The sequence below is a fragment of the Felis catus genome, chromosome B1, assembly GCF_018350175.1.
Source record: "Felis catus isolate Fca126 chromosome B1, F.catus_Fca126_mat1.0, whole genome shotgun sequence".
Lineage (NCBI taxonomy): Eukaryota > Metazoa > Chordata > Mammalia > Carnivora > Felidae > Felis > Felis catus.
In genome coordinates, this window is record NC_058371.1 from 170,227,217 (window position 1) to 170,244,365 (window position 17,149).

Genomic DNA, 17,149 nt, shown 5'->3' on the forward strand with positions numbered 1-17,149 from the left:
AGTCCAGTAAAACCACAGTGGGTAAGACTCTAGGGCCTCATTTCAACCTCCCTCTCTCCAGACACATTAACCATTTCAGGTGAACGATATTTAGATTTGGAGCTTTGAAGTGACAGCATGTTCCTTTGACGATCTACACTATCTCCCCTTCCTCAGACTGACTTCAGAGCTATTAGAATGTGTTTAAGCAATATGTAATGTATTACTGGAATGATAATTTCAAAGCTGAATATGATTTGCATTAGAAATGGGTACCCTTTCTGGGAGCGAATGGGCAGAGCCTGGCTTTGCACATTTAGATGGATAGCCTGGTACAGTTCATACCTGCCCTTTTCCTCCAGTGAATGACCTTCCTTGGTCTTGAGCAATAATAAATCATTTTTGTCCCCTTGGACTGGTTTCTTCTGTCTTATCTGTTGTTCCTCCTCTCGGCAGTTTTCCAAGTCCATTTTATTCTAATGGAGAAAACAAGGATAATATTGAATATAGTTTTTAAACACACTGGGCAACACTCATCTCTGGCCATGGGATATTTGAAGCATTTTTTCAATCACATTGCCTACAATTAAAAAAAACAATTGTCTAATTTAACTGATTGGTAACTGATTTCCAGTGATTTGAAATAAGTGTGTAATCTGGATCTCTCTCGATAGTTATCATGAAAGAGAACTGGTTAGAAAACCCATCTTTCAAAATACAGTCAGAGGAGTCTTGGCTTTCTAGTGCCCATGAGTTATTATGTTTTCTTTTTTTACACAGATTACGGACTATTCAAGTCTTGGTATGACTTCAGTTCCATATCTCCACCATCTTACTGGGAGGATATGGAGGTAGACCGGCCTTTCTAGGCTGTCTCCAGCCCCTGAAGACACATATAAATTTCATGTGGAATCTGAAGAGTGAGTTGGAAGCAACTTTCATGGAAGCTGGTGGGAGAGCATATTGTTGGTATCCTGTTGCTACCATGCGGTGCAAAGGAACGTACGGTGTGGCAGAGAGGAATACATGTCTACTGAAGAAGTGAATGATGGGGAGTAAGAAGGACATTCCAGCACAGGGCTCCACTAATCAGGACCTTGCCAGCCAGTGCAGAGAGACTTTGGTTGCCAGCCTGTGGGAGAAGACATGGCCCCAGTAATGAATGATTTTACTGCTCCCTAGGAAGTGTCTCTGGAGTTTGACCATGGCCACATAGTAGCTGACATGATTCCAGGGAAATAGCCAGTCTTGGATTTAAACGAGTAAGAAACTTGGCCTTATTGTTTAGTACTTCTATTTAGGTTTATTCATTTCACAAATTGATTTTATTTTATTTTTATTTTTTATTAAAAAATTTTTTTTAAAGTATTTATTTTTGAGAGAGAGAGAGAGACAGAGGGAGACAGAGAGAGAGACAGAGCATGAGCAGGGGAGGGGCAGAGAGAGAGGGAGACACAGAATCTGAAGCAGGCTCCAGGCTCCGAGCTGTCAGCACAGAGCCCGAAGTGAGGCTCGAACCCACAAACCGCGAGATCATGACCTGAGCTGAAGTTGGACGCTTAACTGGCTGAGCCACCCAGGCACCCCGATTTTATTTTTAATTTTTATATTTTTAATTAGAGAGACAGAGAGAATGCAGGGGAGGGAGAGAGAGAGAGAGAGAGAGAGAGAGAGAGAGAGAGAGAGAGAGCACGAGCATCTGAAGAAGGCTCCATGCTCAGTGCAGAGCCTGATTCACACCCATGACTGTGAGATCATCACTGAGCCAAAGTTAAGAGTCGGACACTCCACCACCTGAGCCACCCAGGCATCCCTCAAAAATTGCTTTTAATCTATGATCTCACCACTGCCCCACTGCCCTCAGTCACAGAGGAAGATGTAGACAGCTGGTCTGCAGAACTTGAAGAAACGGTAAATGGAACCACAGTGTCTTCAATTATTTTGCGCTCCTAAAAGGAAGAATAGGAATTAATGAAAGGGAGAAAATATAAAATCATATTTGTCATGAGAAAAATTTCATTAAGGAACTTTAGGAAAAGAATATTGGAATTATGTGCAAAGAAGCAGGGCACTAAAAACAAAAGGGATTATTTCCCAAAAGCATGTAAATCAGATAACATTTTCTATGGGCAACGATTTAGAAATTAGCATTTGGTTTAGAAAAACAAAGTCTTTGTGAATTGCTTAGTCTGATTCAAGAAGCCTAATTGGAAATGATTTTAGGGATCAGATTATGCAGAAAAATTATTAAAGATAAATTCAGAAAATTAATCATAAACAAATTTTAGATAATATACGTTAAATGTAGCTCCCTTCTAATTCTCTAATGTGGTCTGGTTTGTTCATCTAAAGAAATGAGACAAAACCAAATTCTCCTCCCTCCGAATCTCTCTAGTGCCATACAGTGAATGCAGTGGGAAGGATCCACTTAGCCTCACTACCAAAATCATCCTCCCCAAATGAACTGACTACTCCCAAACATGCTTTCCTCAAAGCAACCCACAAATAAATACTTTCATGTCATCTCTCTAAGGTAAGTCAAGAATCTGACTCTCTGCATAGAGAAAAGATAAAATTATATTGTCACCCCTGACCGTGACTCAACATGCCTTTACCACAAACTATATTTGGGGGGAATTGTGGTCTTTCAGAGTCTATAGGAGATGACTCTTTGGAGAAGTAGACAGGGGTCGGCTGTGGGTAAGGAGAATCAGACACAGCCGCATGCGTACAGGTACCACGGACAAAAAAAATGCATTGATAGAATCTGAGGAATCAAAACTACAAGTCAAATTCCTTCTTGGGAATTTCCTACCTCCTCGTAGTATCTGCGTTCCTCCTCTTCCACCTCCTTCTGAGCCTTTTCCCACTCTTCTTTCAGCTTGTTCTGTTCCTTCTGGTATCTCTCCTGTTACAGAATTCCCACAGATAGTTCTTGAACTGACCGTGGCACACGTACATCACTGGGACATTTCTCTCCCACCTCTAAACCACCATGAACAATTTATCACGAGACTATCTTGCTACGACATTCTGAGTCTAATCCATTCACACAGCAAAAGGGGAATGCTATTTTGTGCTACTCCCAACATGTTAGGAGCCTAAAAATCCTACCAGAGAACAACAGTTTTCTGCTGTTGGTGTGTTAGAGAATTGTTTTCAGATATATGAGTGGACATTTGCTTATGGAAAGAGAAACGATAGAAGGACTACCAGACTGTAAGATCTTCCTTCACTTGGTTTTTGTCCTGGGAGGTAGACTAAACTGATGGTTTGTTTCTACTGAGCCCTTCAGAGAGGAGTGTTGCCATTTCACTAATAGAAATATGTTGCCACTGAGAGGGTCTGATAAAAGACAAACCAGAGGGGCGCCTGGGTGGCTCAGTCGGTTAAGCGGCCGACTTCGGCTCGGGTCATGATCTCGCGGTCCGTGAGTTCGAGCCCCGTGTCGGGCTCCGTGCTGACCGCTCAGAGCCTGGAGCCTGCTTCCGATTCTGTGTCTCCCTCTCTCTCTGACCCTCCCCCGTTCATGCTCTGTCTCTCTCTGTGTCAAAAATAAATAAACGTTAAAAAAAATAAAAAAAAAAAAAAGACAAACCAGAAACCAACCAAACAACAACAACAAAACCTTGTGGGTTTCAAGACACACAATGCAGAAAGGTCCAAAGTGGACAAGATGATAATTAGCTGAGTAGCTGAGTTACTCTTTGCTTGTAGCCATTCTCCCGGAATGGAATCTTCCCAGGTTTAAGTAACTTCTGAATTAAGAGTAGCTTGTAAACAGCCCATTAGAAGGCTCCAGCATCAGAACTGCCATTACTGTTTTCGGAAACAATACAACACCAGTCACCACTTCTGGGGGAAAAAAAACACTCTGAATAAGGATGGCTTCAAAAATGTGCCTGGAGTCCCTTGGACAGCTGACTAGAAGAAATGAATAAATGGAGATTAAAATTAGTGCCTAAAATGGGAGCTGACACCCCAGATGTCTTGGGAATGGTGCCTGTGACATGGCAGAGACAAAGGCATCACTGAAGTGTACCACACACAGTCGAATATTTTAGTCTAATTACTGTCAATCTTCTCTCTGAGGCTAAAACAAGTCTGCTTCTATCTTGCTGGAGAAGGCACTGAGATTTCCTCCAGGTATCACCTGTGATGTCATTATCTTAGGAGCAAAAGGGCTCTACTGGGATTGCCTGGAGCCTTGATGTTCTTATTAATGTTCTGGAAAAGCCATTGTTGGCCAACCCATGGCCAGCTTTTAACTCTAGGTAAAAATGTTGTTATCAAAACCTAATCTTACAAAGTTTCTGAGAGGGACTTTAGGGGCCTTTCAGAGAGAGGCAACAGACTCTAACACTTAACAGAAACTGAAAAACAAGCAAAGCTTAGGCTTATTGGTTCTAGGAGCTCACATCACATCCTCCCCTCACCAGGAGGATGAACTGAGTGAGGGAGTGAAAGATGCCATACATCTATGCCACACACACACACACACACACACACACCAGCACATACCAACACACACGTGTACACACACCAGCACATGCACACATGTGTGGACACATGCGTGAACACACACGTGCCCACACCGGCAGGCTCGCATAGGCACCTTGCCCCAAAGCTCACAACCCTGCAGTGCCACGCTGCGTAACAATTTGGTGGGATAAGAATAACACGTATGTCTGCATCTGTAACGGTGGCCTCCATGGAGACTGTAAGTGACAGAGTGCCACCCTGGGAAGCACGCTTGCTTGTCTTCTTTGTGGGATTTCTGACTCTTAGCTGTTCACCACTTAGCTGGGCAATGGGCATCTGAGTTCCAAGGGAACAGTAGATGCCCATGGCTGGTCTGGGGTCTCCCAGTGGACCTGAAAGTCCCCACAGTTCTGGGACTTTGCTCAATCTGGGTTCTCACTAATATGTGGGTATTTATCCCTGTGCACGTTGGGTTAAAGATTTAACCCTGTGCAATTTTGAAAAGTGTTAAACTTAACTGGCAGACCTAAAGCTATACTATAATTAACTAACTATCTAAACTGACCCCTGCTCCTAGCCCCTGGGAATTAAGCCAAGAGTGGCAGTCAAAGCAAAAAGATCAGGAAAAAGAAGTAAAACACACCAGCCTAAAGTCATCAAAATTCATGAGGTTTAACATTCTTTTTCTTTATGCTCTTTTGGTAAAATCAGCACTAGTTGGAATACAGCAGAAAGAACATGAGTTTTAAACTCATACAGACTTGTATTTGAAACCAGGCTCAACAACTGTTAGCTGTCTGACCTTAACTTCTTTGAAACTTAGTTTCTTCAGTTGCATAGTTGGACTATAAGGCATACTTTGAAGAGTTTTATGAGGATTAAATTAGATGTATCAAGCACCAACAAATATGCCAGTTCTTGGCACATGCAAGTACTCAGGTTAGTTTCTAAGATTAGTAGGTTACTTTTGGAATCCTCATTACTCTACAAAACTGGCTTGGAACAAGCCGCACCATGATCAATTTACTCCCCAAAGTTTTCTAGGATTAAAAATGAGCAGCCTTAACTCAAACACGGAGCAAACATTTCCACTTAAGGAACAAGACCCAGGCCACATTTTATTTCACATGTATGCTACCAAATAGTTTTTGATCATTCATCCCCACTGCTACTCGGACTGGAATTTGAGTGGCAACTAAGGAGGTGATGAATGGATGGGCTGGCCCCTAATACTTGGGTTTTTTCTTTTTAGATTTTATTTTTAAGTAATCTCTACGCCCATCGTGGGGCTAAAACTCACAACCCCAAGATCCAGAGTCACATGCTCTACCGACTGAACCAGCCAGGTGCCCCCTTGGATTTTCTTTTTTTTTTTTAAAGTGAAATGCTTTTTCATTGGGTTCATCAGTGTAAACTCTGGCAGGAGGAATCAGACACAGGACACTGTTGCACTGGTACCAAGGGAATGGCCTCAGACTCACCAACTTCTGAGAAGAATCCAATTCCACGCTTTCCTGCGCTAAAAACTTATTTAACAGTAACGATGAGAGCATCATCTAATGGAAAATAACAAAGCAGTGAGCCCAGTCCTACCTGGAGCAAACGTTCCTGCTCCTGCTGCCATTTTTCCTGTCTCCGACGTTCCTCTTCTGGGTCCCACGCCCAGAATTTAAACTGCTTAGAAAAGAAAACCACGATCAGAACTAAGCCACGTCCTCAAGGCCAGGACAGGGCAAGGGACGCAATTAGCTTACAGACTGGCACTCCGACATACGGAAGTTGAAGCCTCCACACGTCTTAAAGACCCTCTTTGCTGCCGGAAAACCACTTTTTAATCCTAATTCCTCTTTGGTTTACTTCCAGGAAGCTGGTATGATCTGTGAACCTTTTTGCAGCTAATGAAAACATGAAGTAACTAGCCCCTGGCATGGGAAGGCTTTGGCTTCATTTCTTTTAGAAGTGATCTCTTAAATGTATGCACGCTTCTAAGCATGAGATACTCATTCTGCGTATCGATCCTGGTCCAAGCAAATCGGAATGCTTACTTCAGCAGAACTGTATTTTGTGAGAAGTGGTGTTTGCCATACTATACAACTCATCTTTTTTTCTTTTTAATGTTTATTTATTTTCGAGAGAGACAGAGTCAAGTGGGGGAGGGGCAGAGAGAGGGAGAGGGAGACACAGAATCTGAAGCAGGCTCCAGGCTCTGAGCCGTCAGCATAAGTGGCTCAAACTCATGAACTGTGAGATCATGACCTGAATCAAGGTCATTTAGCTGACTGAACCACCGAGGTGTCCCCTATAGGACTCATCTTTTTTTTTTTTTTAATGTTTATTTATTTTTAAGAGAGAGAGACAGAGCACGAGCAGGGGAGGGGCAGAGAGAGAGAGTGAGACACAGAATCTGAAGCAGGCTCCAGGCTCTGAGCTGTCAGCACAGAGCCCGACGCAGGGCTCGAACTCACCAACAGTGAGATCATGACCTGAGCCGAAGTCGCACACCTCACCGACTGAGCCACCCAGGAGCCCCCAAAACTCATCTTTTATGCTGCTATTGCTTTTCCATCACAGCTGTCTCTAAAGTGGGTTATTTAACTCACCAATGCTCACCAGCATCACCTGTGATTCAGGCAAGAGGGAGTCCCTGCCCTGGTGCCGAATAACCAACATACAAACTTAAAGACTTTTTTTTTTTTTTAAGGGTTTTGTGAGTTTGGCAGCAATGAATGAATGGGAATAATGGGAGAAGGATGCAAGAACCAAAGTGGGCAACCGGGTCACACAATATACAAGACGGAGCAGGTCCACAGGGGAAGAGAGATCACAGCTGGCCTCTGGGAAACCGGCGGCATTTAAACTTGGCCTCTCCCAACACCCAGGGGGAGGTGCCAAAGCAAACCACGTTCCCCACTAACTGTGCTTCTTCCCTTCCCTCTATTCTGATGGGCTGGTTTGGGGAAGCACCTAGAACTGTCTAGGAATCTAGAGAGAAAAAAGCAAGATGAGGCCGGCGGAGTTTGAGAGGAGGGGGAGGACCTGGGGGTGGTGGGCAGCAGACAGACTCTATCTACCTGAGCCGCCTGGGAAGCTGGACGGGGTCAGTTCTGCCCGAGGCTTAGATGGGTCTAGTTACTGCCCAAGATACCTGGGCCAGCTCACCTTCGGCTCTGCCCTGCCCCCAACAGATCCATGCTACCACTTAGGTGGACAAGGGCTGAGCTGGCCCAAGGAAGTGTCTCCGGGCTGAGAATGCAGGCCAGCCATGGGTGTTGCTTGATTTATAACAAGATAAATATTTATAACTTTAATGTATGTAGACACATGAAATGTGAGCCTCCATCGGTACTCTTGCTATGGTACCGGCAAATGGTTAGGATGATACCCACAAAAAAATCAAGGAAAGGTGGGCAAATCAGGTAGGGAAATGTATTTCCTATACACCACTCTTGGGATTCATACTGCGATTAGTAAACTAAAGGCTCTGACAGGTTAGGCAGGAGAAAAGCTATTTAAGATATTTAACTGTATATAATTCAAAATTTCCCAAATTTCCTTGGATGATCATAAAATGTCATCCAAATGGGATTCCAGATAATAAATTAGGAATTAACAGTGTTAAAGGTTGGCTCCACTTGGCATTTTCCTAAAACTAAGAAGCCATTTAAGTGTTCAGAACACCTCTCGAAGGAATGACCCTTCTTTGTCTTTTAAGGAAAAGGGTGTGGTTCTGTGAACAAAGCCATAGGGAATCCAGTGGGGAGAGTCTGTCCAATCGTGGTGGAAAAAAGAACAACAATAAGGAATTATTCAATTTTCAGATTTTACCAGGCAGTAATTGCAAGAATAAGTGTGAGCAGACAGAAGGGAACAGTGTGGGGTAGGGAGATTGAGCACAGAAGAAAATAGGGAATATTTGTTAAAAAGGAAGACAAAAATAGTGTCTTCAGAGGAAGAAAGATAAAGAGGAAGATACTTGCGTGATAAACAAGAGGGAAAGCAAAGTGATCCCGCTCCTTCCTTTGGTGACTATTTGCTGAGCACCAGTGTGGGCCAGGTGGGGATACCAGCTGGCCAAGGGTCCCAGCCTTGTGGAGCTCACAACTGAGTGTGTGGGGAGGGTGGCTGTGAAGGAGTGACCAATGTATAAATGACACCAGAAGACAGTGTGATAACTATCATAAAAGAGATCTAAACGCTGCTAGAGAAAGTCAGAATGGAGAGCATTTAGCCCACTTTGTTCTATAATTTATCTGTTTACAAATCTGTACTTTCTTTGGCCTGGGGTTTCCTAGGCAGAGAGGACCCCTTATCCCCCTAAGTATCCCAAGACCGTGCACTTTTAGGCCTTCAACAGATGTTTGTTGAATAGATGGATGGAATCACCTCAGGCCAAGGAATGCATCTCCTTCTCTCCCCTTTCTAGACGCTGAGCCAGGCCACTCCAAGTCTGACTGCAAGTGTTCTGATCTTTTGAGGTCAGCATAATCCAAGCTTAGTTCCTCTTCAAGCTTCTCTTATTTTCAAATGTCACTTATTTTTCTGTTCTATGAAGAGCTATCATTGAAAGAATGTCAAATTTGGGTGGGTATTTTCAGAGAATTCACTTATATAGGTCAGTAATTCGTTTCTGTCTTGTTCTAGTTTCCATAAACCAGAAATAAGGACGTATCTCTTCAGGGCACCCTTCCCCTCCACCCCTGCCTAGGGGTACAAGAACAATATGACTCTGTTGCTCCCATGTAAATTAAGATGGAAATCAATGTGTTTCGTATACTCCTAATGTGCCAAGGATGCCACCTCTGGGATCCTTCTGGGGGTTCCCACGCACCGGGAGTATACCCAGCTTCCTGAGAAACTCAAGATTCCCAGTATTGGCTGGAGACTCAGCCTGCACAAGTGGTTGCTAGTTCTGGAATGTGGCTGGAAATACTTAGGCTGTGTGACCCTTCCCCATTCTGCACAGACACTTAGGACTTCTCAGAGTGAGACAATGTACCTATAGATAAGAATTGGTATTGGTGGGGTCCCTGGATGGCTCAGTCAGTTAAGCATCTGACTTCAGCTCAGGTCATGACCTCACGATTCATGAGTTTGAGCCCCGCATTGGCCTCTGCTGTCAACACAGAGCCTGCTTCGGATCCTCTGCTTCCCTTTCTCTCTGCCCCTCTTCCATTTGCACACACTCTCTCTCAAAAATAAACAAACATTAAAAAAAAAAAAGAATTCCTATTGGCTATGGTGGGCCTTTTGGATTAGCCACTGGGAGGATTTGTTCATGGATCAGGCACTGTGTTAGAGGCTTCATGTAATTATTTCGATTACAGCTCACAACATCCTGAAAGGAGAGATTATGATCTCATTGCATAATCAAGGAATATAAGGTCCAAAGAAGTTATATAACATCTGCAGGGTCATATGTTAGTAAATCTGGAATCAGAGGTGCAACGGTGATCATGTGGCTACACCTCGGGGGCTCCGGGGAAATGCTACCGTTGATTGTGCCATCGAGGAAGTCTCCAAAGCCAGTGGAGTTTCAGAGGCTGAACAAGGTGCCAGGCCCAGCACTGGGAACACGCAGTTCAGAGAAAAGTCAGGTCTACAGAGAGCGTTCACGTACAATTCAGCAGCAAGCGGTTGCCACAGCATCATGTGTCTTAATGTTTACTTTTAGCAAATTACTTTTTTTGATGTAATCGAAAGAAAATATTGAAAACTAAACATACAGTTAATATTATTCAAGATACTCATTGTGAAAAGGAGTGAACAGGGGCAGCGTGGGTCTCCCAGGGAGTTTTAGCTGCGCCCTGTCTGTCGACAGTACACTATTTCAAGTACTGAAGTATTACCCTCGGTTAAAATAATGATGTTGAATGCTGATAGGAGCTGCATGTTTTAATACTAATTCCTATGGTCACCTTCATCAGATCTTACTTTCCTAACTCACTTACCATTTTGTTTCCAGGCATATCACAACTCTGTGTAAGGATAAACCACCCATATAATGTCTTTCCTCACACTGCACCTCAGAGCATTACACAAGACTTTTAATTATTCTTTTATAATCATTTAGAGTCCATTTTTGATTGAATTCTTTTTAAGCAAATCAAATACTTTATAAATTAAAATCACACAGCTACTTACAGGTGTCGTTACAGGTGACTTTTCACTGCCTGGAGAATCCACTGTACAGAAAGAAAGAAAAGGAAAAAAAAAAGAAGATTAAGCAGCTGCTAACAGTGTTTCTCTCTGATCCTCTGAGTGGAGGGTGGTTCCTATGTCAGCCTTAGATCAATTTTTTTTTTGGTAGGCCAAGAGCATTAGAAGATCATAACAAAGCAGACCCTTGAAGCAATTTGTACCCATCACCAAAAGGAGTTATGACCAGTGTCATATGATTGATCACATCAATTAGCACCAGAGACTAGACTATAAGAAGCAAAAATTATAGGTGCTGGTTTTTAATGCCCCCTGCATTCCAGCTTGCTTGCCCGGTTCCCTCACTGTCTGACATGGAGAATTATCATACAGGGAGAGGCCAGACACAATCCAGAAAGGAAAGAGAGGGACACAGTTAACAAGAGAACCATTACCGGTTCCTGGCAAATACTTCTAACCTTTGTTTACAAAAAAAAAAGAGAAGAGCAGAAAAAATGATTCTGAATGCCTATTTTTTTTGTTTTTTTTTTTTAAAGAAAGAGCTGAATATTATGTCTTTAGATTTTCAAAATCAAAATAAAATTCTATGCATTTCCTTCCAAATTTAGTATAACTGGTATCGTTACCAAAGAACCAGCTCTTTGCTAACTGTGTGTCAGAAACAAGCGCTTTTTTTTTTCTGAAATCAGAAATGAAGAAGAATACCAGACAGTATCGGCTGCCCCCAACATGGATTTTTGCACAAAAGAGATACAGCTACCCAGTATGCATTTTACCTGACTGGGAGAAAAACTGGGAACGTCGCCAAGAGTTCTGAACTCTAAGCGGAACACTGGCAATGCCAGGCGACTCTAGATCAGATGGCAGAACAGAACAAACAGAAAACCATGAGGACGGGGTGAGAATTGGATAGAACCACGCTCTCAAGTACTGAAGGACGTTTGGCTGTAGTCGATACAAGAGTTGAGAAGGAGGGACTCTAAAGTACAAAATATCCCAATAAAACTCATACAAAACCTGAAGACATGGACAAAAGCCAGTAGAAATGGGACAGTTCCTGCCGCGGTTGGTCTTCCTTGGCGTTAGGTGAAATTTTATAGGCGCATACTTAATGGTGATACTGTTAAAAGTTAAATCTCAAATGATAGGATGATACGCTCTGCAAGAGCAAAACGCACAGTTTAAATTTTTTTTTTCCACGTTTATTTATTTTTGGGACAGAGAGAGACAGAGCATGAACAGGGGAGGGGCAGAGAGAGAGGGAGACACAGAATCGGAAACAGGCTCCAGGCTCTGAGCCATCAGCCCAGAGCCCGACGCGGGGCTCGAACTCACAGACCGCGAGATCGTGACCTGGCTGAAGTCGGACGCTTAACCGACTGCGCCACCCAGGTGCCCCCAGCAAAATGCACAGTTTAAATTGCTTTTGGAGAACACTGGGAAAGTATAAAAGACAGCAGAGATGAGTTCAATGATTCTTTTCTATCCTTTATAAAGCATATGTATGGAAGTCTGAGGCCAAAGTTATGCATGTGTGTAGCAAAAGGATGTGTAGATGTCTGTCTGTATAGACGCAAGCTCATGGTCAGCATTTACATCCTTAAACTGGGCCCTGTGCAACTCTCACATCATTCTCAGTTCAAAGACATCAGTTTTAAAATGTGCACGTATTTTCCCCAAACACCAATATATCTTTCAACTGCTGGGAGATAGTTGAGAAAAGGAAAACTGTCACCTTCAAATGTATTCTGTGAATGTTTTCAGATTATTTAAAGGCTACTCATGGGGCACCTGGATGGCTCAGTCAGTTAAGTGTCCGACTTCGGCTCAGGTCATGATCTCACAGTTCATGAGTTTGAGCCCCACGTCGGGCTCTGTGCTGACAGTTCAGAGCCTGGAGCCTGCTTCAGAATCTGTCTTCCTCTCTCTTTGCGCCTCCCCTGCTCATGCTCGCTCTCTCAAAAATATAAACATTAAAATTTTTTTTAAATAATAAAAGAAAAAGAAATGAAAAACAGACTCCCTGTGTGTGTGTGTGTGTGTGTGTGTGTGTGTGTGTGTGTGCACTTAGGGGGAATCTGTGAAATATCATTAGGGCCCACCACCAGATCTTCAGTAGCCTGTAAATCAGTCTATAAACATACGAGTTTGTAGAAATGGGGGAGATATCATTGTCTAAGGGAGAGAGTATTAGGTATGGCTCCAAGATTCCTGATCCTAAATGTATAGCTTCTTTGGACTTGATGTGTGACCACAGACTAGTCACTTACATAGTTCCACTGACTTTTTCCTTTAAATTGAAGTACAACTGATGCACGATATTAGTTTCATGCACAACACAGTGATGGATAACTCTATACAGTATGCTATAGCACATACACATAGAACAAGTGTAGCCACCATCTGTCACCACACAACGCTGTCACAATACCATGGACTGTATTCTCTGAGCTGTACTTTCTTTCCATCCGGTGACTTACTCATTCCATACCTGGAAGCCTGTATCTCCCACTCCTTCTGACTTTTTATATCTGGGCAAAGCCCTATACTTCCCCCTCTCCCCTCCCAATTTAAGACAAATTCTGTCTTTTAAGGTTACATTTATTAGAGGCCTTTTCTTCTCGAAGATAGAAATTTATTCACTGTAAACAAAGTATTACTGTTATTTTTGTATCTCTGGACAATGTCTTTGGTCAGCAATTAAAACACATACTTGAAGTCAGTGGTTTTCAGAGTGTGGTCCCTGGATCTCCAGCATCAACATCACCTTTGGGAACTTGTTAGAAATGCAAATACTCTGGCCCCAGCCCAGGCCTACTCAGACACTGTAGGAATGGAACCCAGGGACCTGTGTTTTAACCAATCCTGTAGGGAACCCTGGCACATACTCATATTTGAAAATTACTGCTTAAAGCCATATCTTTACAGTATCCATTCGTATTTTAAGACAAGCATTTAAGAATAGCTTATTACTGGGAACCTGGGTGGCTCAGTCGGTTAAGCATCTGACTCCTGACTTCAGCTCAGGTCATGATCTCACAGTTTGTAAGACTGAACCCTGTGTTGGGCTCTGCACTGACTGCAGAACCTGCTTGGGATTCATTCTCTCTCTCTCTCTCAAAAATATATGTAAGTACATTACATTACATTTAAAAATAAATTTAAAAAGGAATAGCTTATTATTGCCTGGTATCTTGCTCTGTACTTCTATTCCTACTATTCTGAAACTACCAGATTATATTATTAGCGCTTATTCTGGGGCAGGTATTGAGCTAAACACTTTTTTTTTGTTTGTTTATCTCATTTAATTATTCCAAAACTCTTATGAAGTTGGTACTATTGTTTCCATTTTACAGTTTACAGGTGATGATAAGAGATTAGGAGATCTTGGTGGGGAAGATCACACAGCTAAGAACTAGATGAGCAAGAATTCAAACCCAAGCATTGTCTCCAGAGCCTGCAGCTGTCATTACAGCTTCCGTGAACTGGACAGGAGTACAGAACAAGTGTACATCGAATATAGTTCTATCTTGAAGACTAATTTTTGAAATTCTCTAGTGTTACTAAATTTTACTTTTTATCATTCAACTTAGATAAAGCATGATGTAAAGTCCCTTAATTAACAGCACATTTCGCAAAGTTGAAATGCACAACAGGTAACAGAATGTAAAAACATGTGAGACAAGAAAACTAATTAGAATGGCTTAAAATATATACTTCCTCTCTCTATTACTTCTCCACACAATTAAAAAGTGGCAGAAATAGGGCAGGATTAAAACCTGTCTAAATATGGTCAATTGCTGGCCCAGTTAGAAGACTTTATTTTTGTCAATTCCCCTCAGGACAGTAGGGCCGACAAATTTAAAACAAATGCTTGGAAGGCAGTATTGAACTTTTTTCCACATTAAGGAACCAGAGATCATCAGTGTATGTACTAATTAATTCCCTCCAAAGTACTTCCTGTTATACAAATAGAGCCCACCTTATCACCCAGCCATCAACCAGGGCTAAAGGAAGCCAACCGAGATTCTGCCAATTGTGGCCCCAAATAGCTGCCCATCCTTGAAAAGAAAAAAGTAAAAATAAATCCCCAGCCACAATGACCCTGTACCATCTTCTCTTTGCCTGAGCTGATAAATCTATAAAGTGTACTGGGAAGAGGACATTCAAAAAAGATAAACAAGAAACCTCACCGCTCTTGCCTCCTAAATTCTAGCTGTTTTCACATCTGGAGAGAGAACTCACACCAGTAATGCCCAGTAGTCTATCTGTTTTTGCAGAACAGGCAGGGAATTCTCAGGACACTCCCTTATCCTGTTCACACCCCTAAGGCTCCTTTCTGGTGGTTGTGGGCACCTGAGTTTTTCACAAGGATAAAGAGATTCAAGTGGAACTCTTAAAGAGTAAAGGGGTGAATTCACAACCTGTACATGGCCTGTGAGTTACCTGGGGAGTTTGCAGAACACGTTTAATCTATGATTGTGAATGACTTCTCAGTAATCGTCATGCACACCCGGGAATTATTATGGAGTAAGAAAATCTGACTTTCTTCCAAAGGAGTCAAATTGTCAAAGGAAATGAGTATTTTGTAAAGATGAGATAATTAACAGTTAGTGAAGTTGACGTAACCATTAAGATGATAAACTTTTTATTGAAGTTATTGATCTTTTATTTTGTAATTTTAAAAAACATTTTGGAGCCAATAAAATTCTTGTAAGGTATCAAACACTTGTGTAGGTCCTACTGTGCCTGCAGCGCCGGGCTGACAAAACAGTGTCAGTAGCTGGGTTTCTGGCTGGGCCACATAGACAGTGCGATCCCAGATTTCCATTCTGAAGTTGTTTAATTTAGCCACCACGGCTTCTTGCAAACACCATGGCTAAAGGGATGTCAACATAAAGGAGGTAGTCTTCCTTTAAAATAAAGAATATTTTACTGCAGATGGGCCCAGGAGAACAGGCAGAGCTAATAAAATATTTCTTTCATTTTACCTTGAGAACTGAGATTTGGCAAATGTAATTGGTTGGTTTCAGGCATTTTGTCCAGAAATGGATACGTCAGGGTTGCTTCTGGCTCTGGCGATTTTGGCTTTCCCACCTGGATCACGGGCAACAAACAGAAACATTCTAATATTTTCCATTAAAAATTGCACAGGTGAAATACAATTTAAGAACCATAGCTATTACATCAGTCAATAAACCCAAATGTTTAACTTTTAAATGGAAATTTTTTCCCCTTCCCCCAAACTCTTTTGTGTTTTCTACATTAATATAGAGGCCTGGGGTGCCTGGGTGGCTCAGTCGGTTAAGCGTCCAACTTCCGCTCAGTTCATGATCTCGTGGTCTGTGAGTTCGAGACCCACATTGGGCTCTGTGCTGATAGCTCAGAGCCTGGAGCCTGCTTTGGATTCTGTGTGTCCCTCTCTCTCCCTCTCTCTCAAAAAAATAAATGAATGAATAAATAAATAAATAAATAAATAAACATTAAAAAATATATAGAGGCATTTTTTTTCAGAGAAATCAAACTAGAGCATAGAAGTATGATGATCACTTTTCTCCAAACCCAGAAGATAATATTCTATCTTTGGGATTATACACCATTCTGTACTATTTTCTGATCAATCAACCACATATCCTCTTCTTGGTACTACATAATACTGATTTTGTAACATCAGAAAGTGAGATGCTCCACATAAGATAAAATAAATCTTACTATGTAAGTGCTGAGTATTAAAATAATATCACCTTCTAGTGGACATTATTCTCAAGACAGTGCACCACCCTCCCACAAACTTATGCAGAGCACATTAAAGGCAATATATTTTGCTTGTTGACATAGAAGTGTCATTTTAAATAACTACCATCCACTAGTGTCCTAGCAATGGTGCCATTAGGGGATTGTTGAGGCAGATTAGACCACTTGTCCTTATGGCAAATAGTTTCAAAATTTTAAGCTTTATGAATTCTTCTGTTTGCTTTGTAGAAATAGATTGTTTTCTTCTTATTGTTACCTAATCTTATTTTGTTTTTCCCCAATCTGAATGGCTTTGGGCGGAAGAAGCACCTTCCTTCTGACTTATTGCTTCCAATCAACTGCTGAAAGACCAGATTACCAAACTGATGTCTAAAACAAGAGTCAGTAGACTCCAAGCAAAGATCAGAAGGAAGGGCATGGCTATATCAGTTCGTGTCCTTTCGGCTGTTTACAGGACTTGCTCAGGTTCACTCTGGCGAGTGGCTGTGTTCCCAGTAGACTAACTTGATAGCAAACAGGGCAAGTCAGGCTGTAGAGCATTTGTTTCATCATAAGCTGATCTCTGATTTGGTTCTCAGGATGATTTCATGCCTATGATTTCTTCTTCATAGGATTTTATTTTTCTTTATGAATAATATATTTGGCCCTAATGTAATCTTGAAGAAAATAGTTAATCACTTCATTCTGCATTACAGAGGTCAACCAGATGTCCCAATGAACTTCAATGTTAAATACGCAGCAAAAGCTAAGGCTTAGACTTACTAAAGTTGACAAGCCC

General features: G+C 42.0%; 1 protein-coding gene across 14 annotated transcripts in view; it reads right to left on the reverse strand.

The window, feature by feature from the left end:
* LIMCH1 (LIM and calponin homology domains 1) overlaps nt 1-17,149 on the reverse strand; it is a 331,860-nt gene that overhangs the window by 17,488 nt on the left and 297,223 nt on the right. For 9 of the 14 annotated variants that reach the window (XM_023253162.2, XM_023253171.2, XM_023253167.2 and 6 more), the window contains 6 exons: nt 15,609-15,714; nt 10,603-10,643; nt 6,055-6,135; nt 2,795-2,887; nt 1,824-1,928; nt 325-455 (listed from right to left, as the gene is read on the reverse strand). In XM_023253162.2, coding sequence (XP_023108930.2) covers nt 325-455; nt 1,824-1,928; nt 2,795-2,887; nt 6,055-6,135; nt 10,603-10,643; nt 15,609-15,714 — 557 coding nt within the window. Of the gene's footprint in view, nt 1-324; nt 456-1,823; nt 1,929-2,794; nt 2,888-6,054; nt 6,139-10,602; nt 10,644-11,393; nt 11,469-15,608; nt 15,715-17,149 lie in introns of all 14 variants that reach the window. The other 5 variants (XM_023253165.2, XM_023253169.2, XM_019829584.3 and 2 more) reach the window with 3 other exon arrangements.